This window comes from Pygocentrus nattereri, chromosome 7 (assembly GCF_015220715.1).
Source record: "Pygocentrus nattereri isolate fPygNat1 chromosome 7, fPygNat1.pri, whole genome shotgun sequence".
Taxonomy (NCBI): Eukaryota; Metazoa; Chordata; class Actinopteri; order Characiformes; family Serrasalmidae; genus Pygocentrus; species Pygocentrus nattereri.
This window is the reverse complement of record NC_051217.1, coordinates 3763131-3782500: the sequence shown is the minus strand read 5'-3', so window position 1 is coordinate 3782500 and position 19370 is coordinate 3763131. Positions and strand designations below refer to the sequence as shown.

Genomic DNA, 19370 nt, shown 5'->3' with positions numbered 1-19370 from the left:
GCTACATGGCACACTTAATGAATTCCTCTGTATTTTTAAATAACATTTTGTTTTTTTTTTTGCATCTTAAATGACTGCACCTGGTCCCTTTTTGTCTATGAAACATTTAAAATAGAATATCTTCTATTCCATCTGTGAAATCGAACAAATTTGAAACGATATGCAGGTGCTTTTCTGTAAAGCTGCATGCATGTGTGATTGCATGGCAAGCCTGTCAGAAATATTTTGAGGTCTACACATTTGTTAAGTTATTGTGATGTATGCTGCTCTCCAAGGCTGCTGAGCTGCTTGTCTGAAGACAAAGAAAATGCACACTGCTGATGAGGCGTAGCCGCTCCTGTCTTTCTGCGTGTGTGCTTGCACATGTGTGTGTTCTGGTAGATTTGGCTTTGACTTACTATTTCTTTGGTGTGAGGAAAGAGCTGTGGATGGGTGTTTCTACTATATGTGGCTATAAGGTTTGATGTAGTCAGTGCTATAGACAAATAAGAAGAGGTTGCATTGAGAGAAACCTATGGCACACTGAAGCACAGGGGTGGTTGAGAGGGACAGAATATGCATGTAGCTGCAGTGGAGTGATGCTGTAGCTGTAAGCATGCAGTGGATGTATGGAGAGACATTTCAGTATAGCAGCAAGATGGCGGAATCGTCCAGTGCATCTCTTCTTTCTGTTTTACTCTCTTTTTCCCATCTCTCCTGCCTTCTGCCACCACCCCCCCCCTTTATCTCTCTCTCTCTCTCACTCTCACTCTCCCTGAGAGCAGCCCCTGTTGTCTGGTTACACACAGTGATAAATGCAGCCACTCCAGCAGGGTGAAATAGCTGTACATGTGCTTGTGTATGCCCTGGCCAGCCCTGCTCCTCCAAAGCCACTGCACTCTTCTCATTAACTAAACATGACTCTTAAGAGGATTATTAGCCCAATTTCTGGACAGGATGTCGGAAGCCATCAGGAGAGGGAGAAAAAAAATCCATTACCATAATTGCATTGCGCTAGGGGAAGGGGGGGGGGTAGAAAAGGAAGGATGCAGAGATGTATAAAAAAGGAAGAAATGAGTGAGACTGAAAGAGGAGGATGGCAGGGATGCTGGAGGGAAGAGGGAGGGGGTGGATGGGTGATGGAGAGCAGCAGACGGCTGAGGTTGAATAATCGCTCCTCCTCAGTCCCCCCCCCCTCCTCTAAAGGCCGAGTTGGTACGCTCCTCCGCCGACAATAAAGCAGCCCACAGGAGCCGTGCTCGTGGCACATATCTGGGTTCAGACCACTGGGCCGGCATGGGGTGGGAGGCTATGTGTGGCAGACTAGAGTGTGGGCCGATGGCGAGCGAGGTCAGAAAACGCCCTCGAATGGCGCTGGCCCACTTCCTGAGGCAAAGGGAGAGGAGAGAGGGTACTGGCAGCAGCCACACACGCTGCTGCCGGCTACCTGCGCCTCGCTGCACTTCCACGCTGACAGGTTGAGCCACATCATGAGTAAGTATCTCCTACATATGCACAGATATATGCACATATACTACAGCACATACATGCGTACGCACACACATGCTGTACAGAGTGTGACGGAGCCTACAGATTCCACTTCTTTGTCAGTTCTTTCACCCTGTGTCCTCCAAAGAGCAGGAGGAGGATGATTATGGGGATGAAGATAATGATGATCATGATGATGAAGGTTCTTTTGCCATACAGGAAGTGGTGGCATTAGGGTGGGGTTTCTCTTCTGTTCATTGTTCAGAAGTGAAAGCTGAGAAGTAGACAGGGGATCCTCAGAAAGCTGATTTTATTGCAGGTAGAGTATGATTGTATGAATCTATATTTAAGTTTCAAATCGTCCTCCAGCAAGCTGCCTGATCTTTGCTACCCCAGATGTCTTTTTTTCTGCATGTTTAAAAGTGCATATGTGTTGATCTTGCCGAAGGACTGTTAAAAAAAAAAACATTTATATATAAATAAAAATGTATATGTAGGTTGAAAAGGCTATTCGGGAAGAAAGTATATGCAGTGTGTATGTCCTGTGGACCCAGTAGCCTATGTTTAGTGTCAGCTCTGTGGAACAACGTATATAGGAAGCACATCAAACTAAAACGGAGATCGTAATGTGAATTATGTCCTGTATATGAGTTCATATATTGATCATTCTAGAAAATATCAGAAGCTTCTCATGTGGGTTCCTACACCCTTTTTCCACCTACGTGCAGTACTCTGTATGGGTGCATGGCTGCTTGGGTGTGAGCTGCTCTCTTTGTGTGCCACAGAATTTTGTTAAAATGAATTAATGTACATTTTCAATTATATGCAAGCCAAAAAGTGAAAGAATGAATATGTCGCAATAGAGCATCTTCGCAGCATGCTACCAGTTAGGGCATCAAAGGAGATATGTGTGTAGTTTATGCAGTTCCTTGTCAGTAGCTTTTCCTGGCTAAGGCATGACCTAAGCTCCATTTTATATCAAATAAAACACTCTTCAGTTGAAGGCTTTCAGACGGGGTAGAACCTCTTCTGTAATGTGGAGCCTCATGGCCTGCAGGTGGCGCTAATGTCTCCCATTGCCCTGCTTGGAGTGCACAGGGCCACAATGACTGAGCAAGAAATTAGCTGGCCAGAAAGCCAGCAGTGGGTCATTTTTAATTTGTTTCGACTTTTCCTTTGGGTATGGAAGGAGGGTGAATTTGCATGCAGCTGTGGCCCATGAGGAGTTCTCTAAGCGGCCATGTACTCCATCCCCCTTCCCTTATCAGCTCCTATCCTTCATTCACACGTATCATTTAGATGCTGCGTTCCTGAAGTCGCAATAAATCAATCCTCATTTGCAGCTGTCCATCACGGGGGCATCTGAGGCGCACACTGGCTATGGGGTGCCGAGGGTTTGAGCTTGGGGAGGAGGGGCTGGTGGAAAGGGAAGTAAGGGAGTGGGGAGGCGGGAGTGGGGAGGCGGGGGTGGGGGGGGGGAGGGGTGGTACAGGCTTCAGCCTGGTCTTGAAGATACAGGAGCAGAAAGAATGAATGCATGAATTCATACGTTCATCAGCTTTCGTGCTGAAAGCTCTTTGCAAAATGTAGAAAATGCATAGAAGTAAACACTTTACGGAAAAGTCGTAGTTGAAGGTAACGCTAAGCCAAAAGGGGTGTGGTACTTGTTAGGAAGACAGTGCTCTGAATGAGTCACACTATGGAATGGCACGAGGGAAGACACGTGATTGTGCATAGTATCCTACGTCCTCGGCTCTGATGATGCCGGTGAGGTGAATAACTGCTCACAAGCTTTTGTGAGGTGTCCAGAAAGCGTACGGCGTGGCCGTATTTGAATGCTTCGCCATTCAACCCCACCCATCTGCATTCTGACTCCCTTCGATGTAACCTCGACGTTGACCACTGCCAACTGCCCTCAGATATGTGTACCATTGCTTCCCCCAACCCCCACTGTGCGTGTTGCAGATGGCTGTCTTGTGCCAGTGTGAGGCTCCGCTCTGAGAGTGAATGTGCTCATTTCGTCTGCAAAAATGTTTTTCTATCTTCAGGCACAGCAGACGGGTTTTCACTGCTCCGTGCTCCGATGAAATGAGCAAGCGCGTAAGCAGGCGTGCGCGTATGTTCGGCCGCCTTTGTTGGTACATTCAGTATAGGTATTTATGTTAAAGCCACATGTTTTATTTTTTTCCCCCCATCACAGTCGCGTCTTACAAATCTTATTGTGGCCAGCTATGGTTGAGTCCATCTGGTGCAGCTCGCAACAATGTGTGGGTGATTTCCTCTGCAGATCAGTGTCTTTTGGGTGAAGGTGTCCTTCTTTTACCCCTGTAATGAAGATTAAGGCGACGTGCAGTCATGTGTTCTCCTTGGAAAGTATTTTAACCTGTGGTTTACAGGAAGACGTACAATAACCAACCCAGACACTGGAGCTAGATGCTCTTTGACATTCTTCTCAAGACTGTTATATGTAAAATGTCTTGTCAGACTTTACCGAACAGAAGAACCAGTTCGGACGTGTCTGGAAAGAGTTTGCGAAGAAAGATCTTTTTGTTCCTTGCATTTTTCTAGTCAAAGCTTTGTGGTACAGCTTTTGTAGATATCGGTTAGGTACTCTGTGGGTCGCTCTCTGTGCGCTAATGCGTACATTTGCGTAAGTGCGGGTTGTCGAAAGTGCGCAGTTCTTCTAGAACCTTCTAGAATGTAACTGAAGCTGTTCTGAAGCAACTGAAGCTAGTCTGGCGCCACCATTTTGCAGGAATGGAATTACAGTATGGCGCAGGGTCGATTCTAAGCACATTTTTAGCAGTGATTGTGATAATGATGGCAATTCTCCATCTTTGGCCTGTGGCGCTCGAGCCCTGGAGGATGAAGAGAGAGTGATCGAGAGAGAGGGAGAGAGGGCGTGTGCTCTGCATGCGGAGAGGGGAAAAGTAGGTTGCAGTGCATTTAACCTCCAGGCCGTGTCTCTTGTTCCAGGGCTTTCTGAAGAATGAGAGAGACAATGCACTCCTGTCCGCCATCGAGGAGTCTCGACGCAGGGTAAGTCTCTGGCTTCGCTTCACCATTAATCCGTTTGTCCATCTGCACTAGTCTAACCCAACTGTCAATCACCTTTTAATCTAGATTTTTAATGTTTTTTGATTTTGCTCTTTTTTTTTTTTTCATCACAAGAAATTTAGATGCAGAAAGTGTTTATCACCATGAAGGCACTGCCTCACATTATCTCTCTTAATGCCTCATCTTTGTTTTAAAAAAAAAAAAAAAAGCCACCAGGCTAGAGAAGGTTTTATACCATAGCTGGTTTTAGGTCAGTGCCTCTTCTACCCAAATTTGCTCCTCAGCAGCCGGCACCCACCCGCCTGTCATTATCTCCTTCTCAGAGTCAGAGAGCAGACCTTGGCCGGGTCAGTGTCCTCTCTGTCTTCTGATTCGGGAGGGGTGGAGGCACAACCAAATGAAAAGCGGAAAGCGGAGGTCAGTCATAAGACACCTCACTGTGATACAGAAGTGCTTTGTGCTGGACTGGCTCTATAGACAATAATAACTCCGAAGATGCCCTGAAAGTTTAGACTGCCACATCGAGATCTTTACTCCGTGTTTTATTTCCACAGTTTTCATCAGTTAGAGCCGACTGCAGTTTTGTCAAGAAGAAACTCATCTTGCTTTATATAGCCTACATGCATCTTCTGGGGAGGCTGATAACATAGTGATAGGAGAGGTGAGCCATCAACCGAAAGGTTGTGGGTTCAAATCCCACAACTGACCAGGTACACCTGGTTGTGCCCTTGAGCAAGGCACCCAACCCCTGACTGCCCCAAGCAGTGCTGCCTTGCAAGCGACGCAGTGCTGATCCCAGATTGGGCATAGTTTTCTTTTACTTGGTGGTAACCCATCACCTTGCTGTTATCTCATCCCCCCACCTGCCTGCACTCTACTCTAAAATCATTTCTTCCGCAGTTCAGAAGCAGCTTTAATTAGAGCGCTCACAATTATCACACACGCGTCCTTCGGGAGCAAGTAAAATAGACAAAAGGTCTTTGGATTCAATCAGGGTCTGGGCTAAATCTGTAGCAAACGTGAAGGCAGACCCAGTTAGTGGCACACTTCCCTTAGACAGTCCTTCACACGGCCGGGCTTCAGAGGACCAGACCCACATTGATGCTCTAAGTCAGGATCTCTTTCCTGGGCCTAGCCCTGGAAGACATGGCCTGGATGGAGAGGGAGACAGCGATGGAATGGCCGTTAGTATTTATTGCGCACTGCAAGCTCGCAGGTCCAGGCCGCTCCCACTCTGCCAGCTATTTTTAATGCGTCACATGGTGGGTAACCTATTTATTCAATGGGGCTTTTGAGTCTCTCTCATACTGTTCTCCTTCATGTGTGTTATCTCTCCCTCTCTCTCTTTCTCTCTTTCCCTTCTCTCCCTCTCTCTCTTTCTCTCTTTCCCTTCTCTCCCTCCCTCCTATCTCCCAATCTCTTCTCTCCCCCTCCTGTCCTCTCTCTCTCTCTCACTCTCACTCTCACACTCACTCTCACTCTCAGACGTTCCTGCTGGCAGAAGAGTACCACCGTGAATCTATGTTGGTGCAGTGGGAGCAGGTGAAGCAGAGAGTGCTGCACACCCTGCTGGGAGCAGGAGAGGATGCACTGGACTTCAGCCAGGATGTGGAGGTCTGCAAACACATGGACATACATGCACACACAAAACACACACAGCCCACATAAACACACACGTGTAGACGTCAGTCAAAGAGTGTTTACGACTAAATGTGATGCTACATGTTCATTTTAGTCGACCATATCGCCACAAACAGGACATGGCCTGATATTATGCTTGCAGCCTCTAGCTATGTGTGGCCTTGTTCCTCACTACATTAAAGCTGTACATAGTGATGGAATGAAGGGCATTCTAATTCTAATTCCGCTTCTCCTATAGAAATGCATCATGTCTGTTATCATGTAGACTTCGTGTGCTCTCACTAGCCAATAATCCCTTAATAATCTGACTAATAGCTGAATCTGAATAGAATAGATTAGACTAGACTATTCTGATTGAGGCCATTCGGAATACAATTTCTATGTGATTGAATGAGGTGGGTAATCCTGTAAATAATCTGTCAAATAAAATGACATTTCCAGTCGGAACGTGTAAGTACGTTCTGCGCGTGTGCCTACGTTCAGCGTGTCGGGAGCAGAAACCGCTCTGCATAGGAGACGAAGTTTATGTTTTGAACTTTAAAAGACGGTGGTGTGACGGGCGTCCAGCTTATGCGTCTCAGAACACGAAGTCTTCCTCTCACCTTCTTTAATAAGTACATGCGAGGTACGTTTTTCTGAGGCTGACATTTTCAAAGCAATTAAAAACGCAAGTGCACCAACTGAAAACTCATCTCTCTGACTGGACCTCACATGATATTCGCTGGCATGGAGACGTTTACTCCACACATGCTTGCCGATTTGGATCGGGTTACTTGTAGTGCGCATGTAAAGGAAGGTTTTCTATCAGATTTTTTAATGGAGTGTGTATATAATCAGCTTTCTTAATCTGTAATCGCAATATATTCAAATGGATTGGCAAAAATCTTTGCATGTAAACTTAGCCGCTCGTACGTTAAAGGAGCTTTTCTCTTGAGCTCATTTAGTGTGTGTAATCATTCCCGTTCGCAAGCATAAGGAAATCTGTGGCCTTGTGCAAATTGCAAGTTACCAATGGCTTTAATGATGAACATCAATCGCCTTGAATCATGAATCATGAGGTCAGTGCTCTAGTGTGTCATGGGGTTCAATATAGTGTGTAAGGTGAGAGAAATGTGGCAGAATGCAGTAACTGTTGGAGCTTGTTCACCGTCTCAGGATCTTAACTTATTACTACATTATTACGGTTATATAAACTAGATATAATCGATTATACATTTAGATATTTTTTTTAGATATAGGCTTCTCTGAGCTCCTAAAATGGCTGCCATTTCTCCTAAATAGGCAGAGACCAACAAAGAAACACTGTTATATGTAGGTTGGCCTATTTCATTTCTTTATGAGAGGCACATCTTTAGTGTGTTCTGTTTTCCTGCTCCTTTAAATATTAAACAGCAGCTACGTTTTCCCTGTGTGTCCTGCTGTTCACTTGCTGTCCCAGCATCGTTCCCTTTCTCACTTCCCAGTCTGTTCCTTTGCTTTCCTTCATTCTCCTCAAAGATCTATGGCTTTCCTTCTACACGTACAGGTACACATGTTCCATTTTTCAAAGACTTCTTGCATTTAACTGCAGGTTGCGTATTCCGTGACTCTTTCTAAGCTTTGGTGATCTTTCTTCTTATGAAGGGATGAATTCTCATTTGGCCTGAGGTGTGTTTGTGCGTACACACTCGCACTATTGAATAATACACAATCGAGTGTGGGTTATGTTCTCCACAATGGCTTTCATGCTACATTGGTCGTTGCATTTAGATTAAAACAAATTGGAGATAACGCAGGCTCCTGCACTTGTCAGACCCCCTCCCACACACACGCACATACGCGACCACAATTTGCAATAGTTTAGTGCCTTTTCATTGTGTAATTCCACATATGGGGAAATTAAACAGACTGCAAATGTGTTTTCTATGCAGCCAAGTTTTGTAAGTGACATGGGGGCTCCTGGGCGCAGCGCTCTGGACAGTGTGGAGGTGGCCTATGGCAGACAGGTGAGTAGGCTGTGCATATACCTGCATGTATATACCTACCAATACTATGTCAGCCCAGTTCAAAAGCACCCTACTTGAAATCCAGGGTGATTCAAAAAGATTCATCCGATTTCAAAGCACCATATTTTATAAACCCGGAGGCGCCTAGGAACCCATCACATACCAATTGACAGAGGGGGTCATAGAGTTTCTAACTGTCACTGGAAGTTGGCTCCCTTCAGTCTGCAAGCAGATGACGACCCCTGAACAGAAAGCGTTTTGTGTTGGCCACTTCAATAAGAGTGAATGACTGTGCAACATGATTTTTCGGTGGCAGTGAACCTCCAACATCTCAGAGCATTCGTGGTGGGTTCCACAACACTGGATGATCTCCAAAAGCGCATTGAAAGAACTGTGAGTACAGTGACACCTGAAAGTGCTCAGTCTAGTATGGGATGAATTTGACCATTTCATTGATGTTGTCCATACAGCTGGAGGAGGTTCATACTGAGCACTTGTGAGATGACAATAAGATTGGTGCTCATTTAAACCATTTACAGTTTGGATTGTTCTGTAACGATTTACAAGTGAAATAAATGATTTTGAAATCGGATGAATGTTTTCGAATCACTCTGTATATTAACACCAGCATCTTAATGAGCCATATGAATAATTTTTTATGTTTTAGGCATGGAAAGAGGTACAGACATGAAAATTCACACTGAGCTACAATTCTTGTGGCCAAAATGAAAGAATCTGTGGCCAGACATAGAAATGTTTGCTTCCTTTCATGCAAACTGACATACTTGGCAAACATCACATCCTTTTCAGTAACATGGTCCAGCCACATTCCTCATTCTTTTTTTTTTTTTTTTATAAACTCAACATTGAGCTGTCTGTTTTCGATATGTCAAGTTATCGATAACCAAATTCTCACAGAATATGAATTGATGCAGTTCTGAGGAAAAATGGCTTTTGGTTTTAATGGTGAATGTGTGAAGATTTGAAAGTTGTGAAGTCCTGCTTTTTTTTTTTTTGGTTGCATTTTATTTTCTCCCCCTGAGATCCTCTTATGTTTGTATGACTTCATATACCCAAACTCTTCATTTGTTCTGATTGGCTGCCCTGCATTGTGCCTCATTGTAAAAGCAGTCTGGGCTAAAGCACTCTTTATAACTGCAGTCTGAATGGTGGTGGCTAAACTGCTGCCAAGCAAGTATTTGTAAATGTGTTGGTTTTCATGACATCGCAAAAACAGTCAATTCGGAAGAGGCTATTTTTTGCAGCTTGTGTATGTGTACTGAGGAGTGAATGGTGTGTCTTGAAACTTAAGCAATTTTTATGTGTCGTATCAAATTCTTACCTTCCTTGATATGGACACTTTAAAAGGGGTAAAAAAAATCTCCAAGGCATGCGACCGTTTGGGCCACTGGCTTTACATTTTTAGTGAAATGTTGTGGCCAGGAGCACCAGACACTAAGAGCACCAGACACCTCTTTCTGAACAGTCCTGCGATGCTGAGCTTATCTGCCTCTGCGATGTCCTCTGCTAATGGCTCGTCTATGTACCATTTGCCTTGGCAAAATCAGGTCATGTTATGCAAGCCAAGCACAGCAATTGATCGGAAAGATTGATTGGCTGACAAGGGGCATTATGGGTAGTCTTTCAGTCTGTTCACAAAGGGAAAGGCGATATATCTCTCCCTCCGTCTTTTTTTTTGTTTTTTATTTTGTTTGCTTGTTGGTCGCTTTCAGGTCGCTTGTTTTATCCACTTGCCATGTGCCGTCATATTGCCTGTGGGATTTTGTTTCTTGTCTTCATGGTCTTTTTCGACGACTTTCTAAATGTGTTCGTCCTTTTTGTTTTGTTTTTTATCGTCCACCACTTCACTACCAGATCTTAGCCCTGGTCGGTCTGTGGCCCTCCCCCTCTCTGTATGAAAGTGTGTATGAGAGCTCTCCTCTCTTTCCATCAGATCTACATCTTCAACGAAAAGATGGTAAACGGACACGTTCAGCCTAGTCTGGGGGACTTATGTGCGTCAGTGGCCGACAGCCTGGATGATAAGGTAAGGTCAAACATAGCAGGTCATATCTTCTCCTTCGTCTTAACCTTGATCTTGGTGGTCAGTGTCACAGACAGAATTTTGTTCAGTGAAAACTGTGTTTTGTGGTCCATTTTTGCTTTATCGCATTATTAACCAAAAAGTGTAAATATTCTGTTAACAAGTGTGTGACTATGCGTGTAGAATGTGTCCGACATGTGGCTGATGGTGAAGCAGATGACCGATGTGCTGCTGGTGCCAGCCAAAGACACACTGAAAAGTCGCGTTGCTGTGGAGATGCAGATGGCCTTTGTCCGAAAAGCCTTGACTTTCCTGGAGAACAGGTTAGGCAGAGGAAAGCAGGGGAACAGAACAGACTATAATGCAAAATAAATATCTGACTCCTATCATTGTATCCTATTTTTGCAGCTATAAGAACTACACTATGGTGACTGTGTTTGGGAACCTGCACCAGGCTCAGCTGGGCGGAGTGCCTGGCACTTATCAGCTAGTGCACAGCTTCCTCAACATCAAACTGCCCGGCCCACTGCCAGGCATGCAGGTAATGCACCAAACTGCGCAGCACAGCAGAGTGTAGCTAGTCTAATGCTGCATTGCCACGCATAGCACAGCCCCGCAGCAGCAGTGCCCTGCATGCTTTAGAGTGTGCCTGTGCACATTCCAGATAACATGGCAACGGATTCTCCCAGCATGAGCGAATAAGCCTCTTAGTTCAGATGCGCTGGTGAGAAAAGATGTTAACTGAACGCAGTAAGACCAGTAGATGAACCCTGCTCTGTGTGTTTTTTGTGTGTATGGGAACAGGATGGCGAGGTGGAGGGTCACCCAGTGTGGGCTCTGATCTATTACTGCCTGCGATGTGGAGACCTGTCTGCAGCCATGCAGGTGGTGAACCGGGCCCAGCACCAGCTGGGAGACTTCAAGACCTGGTTCCAGGAGTACATGAACAGCCCCGACCGCCGGTGAGAACACATACTCAGAATACACTGACACCCTTTTTTCGCTGCTCCTGCACGTCCCTTTTTTTGGTTGTGATTCAACACTTGCCAGTCATTTTAAGCCATTTAAGCAGTTGTTGATTTTGAATTATTGTTTAGCTGTAGATGATGGTCATAATCATTAAGAAAACTGTGTCACATTGTGATGTAATAAAATTAACATTCAAAATACCTTGTGCCTGAAAGTGATCAAATCTTTCAAATAGTTGATTTTAGTATATTATAATATGTTTACTAATAATAAACAAAAAACTATGACTCTATTACAACTGTAACTCCTTAAAAAAAAAAAAAAAAGACATTGTTTGCTGGCTATACAGCGCTGTTGTATCTTCACAGGAGAAGGAAAGAACTTATGACTTGTATGATAGTTAATGCAACAAGTTTTTTATAAGTAATTTTGGACCATTTCTGTTCATCCATTCATCATTAGATTTTTAACACAATGAGGTGGGAAGTGAGTTTTCAAATTAAAAAATATATAAATGAATATGCTAGGTTTTTACACGTCACCGCAAAATACATATGCTATTATTGAATAAAATCACAGCAGGTATTAATATGGCAATGAATTTCAAACTTTTTAACAGCAGTATACCAAATGTAGTGATGCCATAATGTGAAATAAGGTGTCTTTCTTGTCAAACAGTCTGTCTCCAGCTACAGAGAATAAACTACGGCTGCATTACCGGCGTGTGCTGCGCAACAGTGCTGATCCCTACAAGCGCGCTGTTTTTTGCCTCATCGGCAAATGTGACATTGCTGACAACCACGGAGAAGTGGCTGACAAGACGGAGGACTACTTGTGGCTCAAGGTAAGACCCCGTCCACTCTCCAGATATGCCTACTTACTGCAGAGTTGTAAGGATGATTGTCCTTTTGTTAGTTTTGGAGTGTGTAAATTAAAGAATGTGAATGGGTCTGTGGTGTTGGTGACAATTGTCTTGCATTAAGCCCAGTTCTGTCTCCTGTAGCTCAACCAGGTGTGTTTTGATGATGATGGCAGCAGTGCTCCACAGGATAGGCTCACTCTGGCCCAGCTACAGAAACAACTCCTAGAGGACTATGGTGAGACACAGGCCTGTGATTTAGATTTTCCAGCTTTCTTTCAGCAGTTTATTTAAATTTGCAGGACTGCATTGGGGCCAAAATCCTGTGTTCACAAAGCACCAGGCATGCTGTAAATGTTAGACACTTGAGTCAAAAACAAGCCATTGAGGCAATAAATCATCAGCTTATGCCTCGATTCAGTCCCCACTCTGAGGAAGTGATTCGATGGAAGGAAATTCATTCTCCGGCAGTTAGCCTGTCCCAGATAAAAGTGTGTCTTTTGTGCTCTCTCTCTCTCTCTCTCTCTCTCTCTCTCTCTCTCTCTCTCTCTCTCTCTCTCTCTCTCTCTCTCTCTCTCTCTCTCTCTCTCTCTCTCTCTCTCTCTCTGGCTTAAAACTTCCTCTCGCTGTATTTTAAAAGGCGTTGCACTCTGTTCTTCCCCACCTGCCTGATGAGTCAGGCTTATCTCTCCTGCTGCTCCTCCACAAGGCCACATTAAAGACTCTCTCCGCTGATAAGGGCCACTGCACTCCCAGCTGCAGCTCTTTTCACTGCTCTTTTTAAAGACGGCAGCTCGAACCGCAGCCTAAATGAGAGGGGATTATTTCAGCTCATGCAAATGGAAAGAAAGCAGCCCATTTAAGCGCTTTACAGCACCGGAGGTTTTCACCAGAACCTATTACTCGCTTAAGAAGCATTCGAATTTCCTTAAGGTGCAAATTCTCACCTCACTGGATTTACATGTATATGTTATCTCCCAGAGATTCTGTATTGTTTTCCTTCATTAAATGTTTCGCTTTTCATTAGTGGGAGAATTTGCTGTCATTTCTTATGTTCAGTGTTTCTCACAGTTTTTAAAATACTTTGGTCATACCAGTAATTGCACTCAGCTTTTACAAATGCAGTTTTTCATTTGCAGGACTATGTAGGTATGTCAATTATCTAAAAGACTGCGCTTTCTTCTTTTGATTTATTTTTCTCCTGTGAAACTATGTACTGCAATGTAAATATATAAACAGCTTGTTTGACTAGATGCCTGGTTCATCAACTTTGTTAGATGGTTTTTGAGCCTTTTTGCTCCAGGAGGTCACCATATAGCCTGCCAACCATTTTTTATGCTCTGGCAGGAGAATGACGCTGCACATTTGCACACATCAGGGTACCCGAGCTACAGTTCTCTCCTTGTCCTCTTTGCACGGCTAATGGTTAAAAGACTTCTCTGTACTCATCTGTTATAACAATTTTGTTATGTGTAGTGGCTGGCTATCTTTACCCAAGTGCTGCTTGCTCTCCCTGTGTCTCCTTCACTTTGTCTTGCTCTTCCCGTCCTACAACCCAGCTGCTTTCATGTAGTGATCAAAATCAAGGCATGTTGTTTTTCAAAACAGGTTAATAAAAATCCTCAACATTTTTTAAATGATTTGAACAATACTTGGTCAGATGTCCATATACCTGAGTGCATCGCCACAGTGTAACTTATATGTGAGAAACATTGTGATATCTTCATTAAACAATGTTAAAATTAGTGAAAATCCTTCATGAGGGTTATGTTCTATAGCTAGGATGTGTGTTTTAACCTGAGACCATGAGGGTGGATTGGTTCTTCTTTCCTGTTGGTCTATCCTGGTGCTGATCACGGGCATCTGCCCATCAGAGCACATACATGGAATTGGGCAGTTGGCTGTCTTTGAGTGCGTTAAGCTGTCTTTTATGACTGCACATAAGCAATTCTTAGGAAACAAAGGCTGGCAGTGGCTGGTTTAAAATGTCTCAGGAACCACACATGCTTGCCTCAATACTCTGGTTTGTGCCACATGGTGCAAACTCACAGGGCATCATTGTGGGTTCTCTGTTGTTATTGTGCTTAATGAGTGTTGGGGCTCTAACTGCTGTTCTGATCATTCTCTACAGGCGAGTCTCATTTCTCGGCCAGCCAGCAGCCCTTCCTGTACTTCCAGGTACTGTTCCTGACTGCGCAGTTTGAAGCGGCCGTGGCGTTCCTCTTCCGTGTAGAGCGCCTGCGCAGTCACGCCGTGCACGTGGCCCTCGTGCTCTATGAGCTCAAACTGCTGCTCAAGTCATCAGGACAGAGTGCTCAGCTACGTAAGTGGGGGTCAGAGAGTGCCAATGATGGTGCAATCATACATCTAAGTGGCATATCCTCTCTTGATTTTCATGTCCTTTTCATGCCTTCAGATCTAATCTATATGGCACAGATACATTTGTGTGCAGTAATGTTTTCTGTTTCTATTGAATTATAAGACAAAAACTGATTGCAGACAGTCTAGAGAGGTGCAATTGTGGGATGTGATTGGGTTTGGTTGGGTCTGCATGATGCACTTCAATTCAGGGGCTGTGTAATAAAATCCCTCAAAGATGTTTTTGTATTATTTACTGGGTGTTTGTCCTGTTATCAAGAATTTATTCCTCATCTCATTTGATTCCTTTCTTTCAGTGAGTCAGGAACCAGGAGATCCTCCTATGGTGCGACGGCTTAACTTTATCCGCCTCCTCATGCTCTACACGCGGAAATTTGAGGCGACAGACCCCCGAGAGGCCTTGCAGTACTTTTACTTCCTGCGGTACGGACACCAGACCCAGCCTAATTGAGGCACTATCAATCTGACCTCAGATCAACTTTTGGTTTGAGCCTTTTCTTGTTAAGGGCCAGTGGTTTCACTGGAAGTCATTTTTCCTTCACTGCGAGAACTGCTTTCTTACTCTGAGAAACAATGAATAATTCATGAGTGACTTTGAATGCTTTCGGGATGATCCCTGTAAATAATTAAACCGTTTTCACACACCATGATGTGTTCAACCTGGTCCAGTGTTTTGGAGACCACAGAATTGAATGTTATTGAAAAAATGTGAAGCTATTTTATATCTGTTGATACGTTTTGTAGTTTCATATTGCATCTATGCTGTTTTAATTGGTTGCAGGAACGAGAAAGACAACCAAGGAGAGAATATGTTCATGCGCTGCGTCAGTGAGCTGGTCATCGAAAGTCGTGAGGTAGGGTGGGGCAGTGAGTAAGCTCAGACGTTTTGCTCCTTTAACCATTGCACTTTATTATACCATTTCTTTGAATCCCTAACTTGCCTGTTCCTTTTATAGTTTGACATGCTTCTGGGAAGACTGGAAAAAGATGGAAGCAGAAAGGTACGCCTCTGGCTTCTGTGCTCTTTCATGCAGTGTTATCTAACTTGCCAAGCAGCTGGAACAACACTTTCAGTAATCATGCCTCTATTCAAAGCTTCCCCCGTAGCTTTATTTCAACTCATTGTACTCGCACGCGTTCATTATTGTACCCATTCAGCTCTACAGGGGATGTAAAAATGTGCTATTGTTTCAGCGCTTGCAAAGTACAGTGTTCTTTTGTTCTTTTGGTGGCCAAAGTCTTAAAATACAAACATGCATTCTGAAACTCTGCCCGCCTCTAAAAAGGGATTGTGTGAATCCTTTCAGCCTGGTGTGATTGACAAGTTTGCCGGAGACACGCGGGCCATCATCACCAAAGTGGCCTCAGAGGCAGAGAACAAGGGCCTGTTTGAGGAAGCTGTCAAACTGTATGAGCTAGCCAAGGTGAGCAGAGATGAGACACAGGTGTTTGATGTGTTTGAGGATTTAAACTGTTTTAATTTCTTGGTGACATTGCCTAATCTCCATGTCCTGCTTTTGATAGAACCCTGATAAGGTGCTAGAATTGATGAACAGGTTGCTGAGTCCAGTCATTGCCCAGGTCAGTGCACCACAGTCCAACAAAGAGCGACTCAAGAACATGGCGCTGGGCATTGCTGAACGGTAAGGTTCTTCCCTTTTGGGCATGATGTATCTGCATCTCTTTGTCCTGCAATTCTGCAGAATACATCGTACCTCTCTGAAGAGTCACGTGTTCAAAATACAGCTTAAGCTTCCATCAGGCTGGATTAGTGCATTAGACATGGTGCTCATCTTGAAGAGGGGCTTGAGTATGGGATTCTGAAGCTAAGGTTTGTTGTCCCCACAGGTACCGTACTAATGGTATAGCTGGAGAGAAGTCTGTGGACAGTACATTCTATCTGCTCTTGGACCTCATGACATTTTTTGATGAGTACCACGCCGGCCACATTGATCTTGCATACGATGTAAGTCAGGATCTCGTTGAAGTATCTTCTCAGATCTGCACCTAGCTGTGTAGGTTGTGATTTATGCATGATTCTAACGTACTATTTATGTCTCTCAGGTGATTGAGAGACTGAAGTTGGTTCCTTTGAGCCAAGACAGTGTAGAAGAGAGAGTGGCAGCATTCAGAAACTTCAGTGATGAGGTAATATCAACTCCTTAGAACATTCTTTGCGTTTAACGTCATATGACATGATGTCAGTGGTCTTCGTACTTACGACGTTCATCTCACTCTTATTTAATCTCTCTACAGGTTAGACATAATTTGTCGGAGGTGCTTCTTGCCACCATGAACATTTTGTTCACACAGTACAAGCGCCTGAAAGGGGTGCCAGCAGGTACGCCAGGCAGACAGCAGCGTCCGTTGGAGGACCGGGACTCGGTGAGGAAAACGGTTCGATTGAAGTGGCGAGAGAGAGTGATTTATAGCCAATATACTCTCTTGTTTGTAACCCAGAATTGTTTTCATTTAATTATCCTTTTACAAGCTGTTTTAATGTCTTGTTCTTAGAAATATGAGGTCTATGACTGACATAAGGCAAAGGTCAAAGAAGGCCATGTCAGATTAACTGTAGGAACAATACTTGTTGTTCTTGTTGTGCAGTGGTTTATGTATCCCTTCCCAAATCTGTCATCACCCACTACATTCTACATTTACATGCACAGCTACTGCGCAGCCAGGCCCGGGCACTGATCACCTTTGCTGGGATGATCCCATACCGCATGGCAGGAGACACTAACGCCAGGCTGGTCCAGATGGAGGTCCTGATGAACTGAGCGAGAGAGAAAGAGAGACTGCACCCTCAGGCTTCTTCTTTCTCTTTCACATCTCCAACTCTCTCCCCATGTCCCATCAGCCTTTTTTGTTTCTCCATGCTCCACTCCCCTTTTGTGTGACTTATATTTGTATTTTTTTCATAATTTTGAAATAATAAAAAAATCCAATTTCAGTTCACCATATGTTTCTGTTTTATTTTTGTTCTCACCACAACCCCGTGTTTTTTTTTCATTGCCTTTTTGGTTATGTTAAGACTATTTTGAATCTTTTTTTGAGTCATTTCATTGTTTTCATTGAGTGAAATAGTTGTTGGTCTTATTCAGTTGTCTTGCCTGTATGGTTCAATGTGGGGAGCAATTGTCTGGCTACCCAGAAATCACATGACTGAATTCTCCCACACAAGTTTCCACTTAATATTCTGATGATATTTGATGCTGAGACAGGCACGTGTCAAACCCAACTGTCAGATCATAGCAAAGCAGGTGGTTGACCACTAGTCGGTTGCATAAAGGGCATGGCCTCATTGTGGCTTTTGAGTTCTTTGAGTTGCCATGTTGTCTAAGAGAAAAACTGAAGTGTGCTCGGGAGTGCATCGGAAAAAGCTGTTTAGGGGATGACATTGATTCTCTGAGCAGATGGTGAGCTATGGAGAAAATGCCCGTAGCGTACACAGATGGACATGTTGGCTTGGCCTCGCCTGGCTGCATTGTCTCAGCCCTCTGTTCACACTCGGCTTTGCTCTGCATTTTTAACGCTAGCATCTGGAGCTGCTACACTTGCTTTACTGTTCACCACTTATGCCATGTTACAGTGCAGTATTTAGTAACACAACTAAGCATTATATAGTACAGACAGTACCAGCCACTGTTGCCTCCCATGTAAGCATTGAAGGTTCTTTGAAGATTTTTCAAATAAGGCCTAAGTTAAGAATGGCTGGCTGCATCGTTCTCTGGTAAACTTTGTCTGTCTCTGGTAAACAATCAGATGTCCACATAAGAGTGTCAAGATGCCAATGAGTGGATGAAAGGACCGGTACGTGAGGTGTGTGTGCTGCAGCTGGTGTTGTGAATCAGGCCGATGCCACACGTCCGCGATAACCCGGCTATTTCACAACACCAGGGTGGCCCCACACCACTACCAACGGCACCGTGATGAAGAACTACCTCAGATGTCCTTCATTCCCATATGGACTCGAGTTGACTGTATCTTTTTATAAAATACATTGAATTTGGAATAAAACCTTTCAAAATGTGAACTTGTGTCTTTTATCTATTTCATCTATAGCAATTGTTATACTTTTTGTCGTCTCGCTGTCCTGTGGAGAAAAAAAAAAGATGTTGCAGTTCTGGCTTGCACTTAGAAACCAACTTTCGTTCAAAGCCGTTTGAGACATCTAACAAATGCGAAGCTGTTGTGTGGGGGCTGTGAAGTGACCAGTTAGCAGAACCCTTCCACTCCATCTCTTTTGTGCGCCTAATTATAGAAAATTAATCAGAAAGCTGAAAGGAAGACAGCCATCAGGGGAGCACCTGTGGACAGATTTTGTGAGATCTGCTCTAATTACACAGTGAGGGCCCCAGCAGTGGGGCTTCCAGAGCAATTTCTGTAGAAATAATTACTTAACCCAGAGCTGCACTCTGGGTCACATGTATTTGTGAACTTGAGAGTGCAAGTTAATGAGGAACCGAAAGAATGATCAGTCATGGCCTTAGGGGAAAGTCTTTCAGCTGAAACTACATAATGATTTGTCATTGTGTTTTACATGGTGTTATGACCAGCTGAGGTGAAGGTCACCAAAGATGGAACCGAAAAGCTTCATCTTATCTGCATTTCTCTTTAGTTTTCTTCTGTATGTCAGATTCATTTTAAGGATATGATGAATATAATGTATTATCTTTAATCAGCCTTCATCAGATTAACAGTCCTTTACATTATCTACTCTATTCTCTCTTATGTTAATAACCAGTCTTTTGTAGTCGGGGCTGGGCAGAATACTTTGACAGAGTAGTGAATGCTGAATGCACTGTCCTAAATGTGCTCAGTATTGTAATCCTTTACGGTACATAAAAAATAACTTCTTTAGAATGCGTATTGATAAGACATGGTGAAAACTCTGCTGTTGTATTTTTTGTTTAATTCACACTGTTCCCTGCTGTTACTGGTGGCAGTTTTCTGCATGGAATTCTTT

At 43.9% G+C, this 19370-nt stretch overlaps 1 protein-coding gene across 3 annotated transcripts in view; it reads left to right on the top strand.

Moving 5' to 3' along the window:
- Nucleotides 1-18437, top strand: part of nup93 (nucleoporin 93) — a 28207-nt gene extending 9770 nt beyond the window's left edge. For 2 of the 3 annotated variants that reach the window (XM_017691118.2, XM_037539704.1), the window contains 19 exons: nt 4444-4506; nt 6010-6138; nt 8076-8150; nt 10105-10197; nt 10378-10517; nt 10603-10735; nt 10999-11156; nt 11842-12007; nt 12167-12260; nt 14154-14345; nt 14698-14824; nt 15183-15255; nt 15358-15402; nt 15709-15825; nt 15926-16044; nt 16250-16367; nt 16466-16549; nt 16658-16786; nt 17071-18437. In XM_017691118.2, the coding sequence (XP_017546607.1) occupies nt 4444-4506; nt 6010-6138; nt 8076-8150; nt 10105-10197; nt 10378-10517; nt 10603-10735; nt 10999-11156; nt 11842-12007; nt 12167-12260; nt 14154-14345; nt 14698-14824; nt 15183-15255; nt 15358-15402; nt 15709-15825; nt 15926-16044; nt 16250-16367; nt 16466-16549; nt 16658-16786; nt 17071-17181 (2166 nt within the window). In that variant the 3' untranslated portion in view covers nt 17182-18437. Of the gene's footprint in view, nt 1-1296; nt 1474-4443; nt 4507-6009; nt 6139-8075; nt 8151-10104; nt 10198-10377; nt 10518-10602; nt 10736-10998; nt 11157-11841; nt 12008-12166; nt 12261-14153; nt 14346-14697; nt 14825-15182; nt 15256-15357; nt 15403-15708; nt 15826-15925; nt 16045-16249; nt 16368-16465; nt 16550-16657; nt 16787-17070 lie in introns of those variants that run through there. The other variant, XM_037539705.1, reaches the window with a different exon arrangement.
- Nucleotides 18438-19370: the final 933 nt, after the last annotated feature.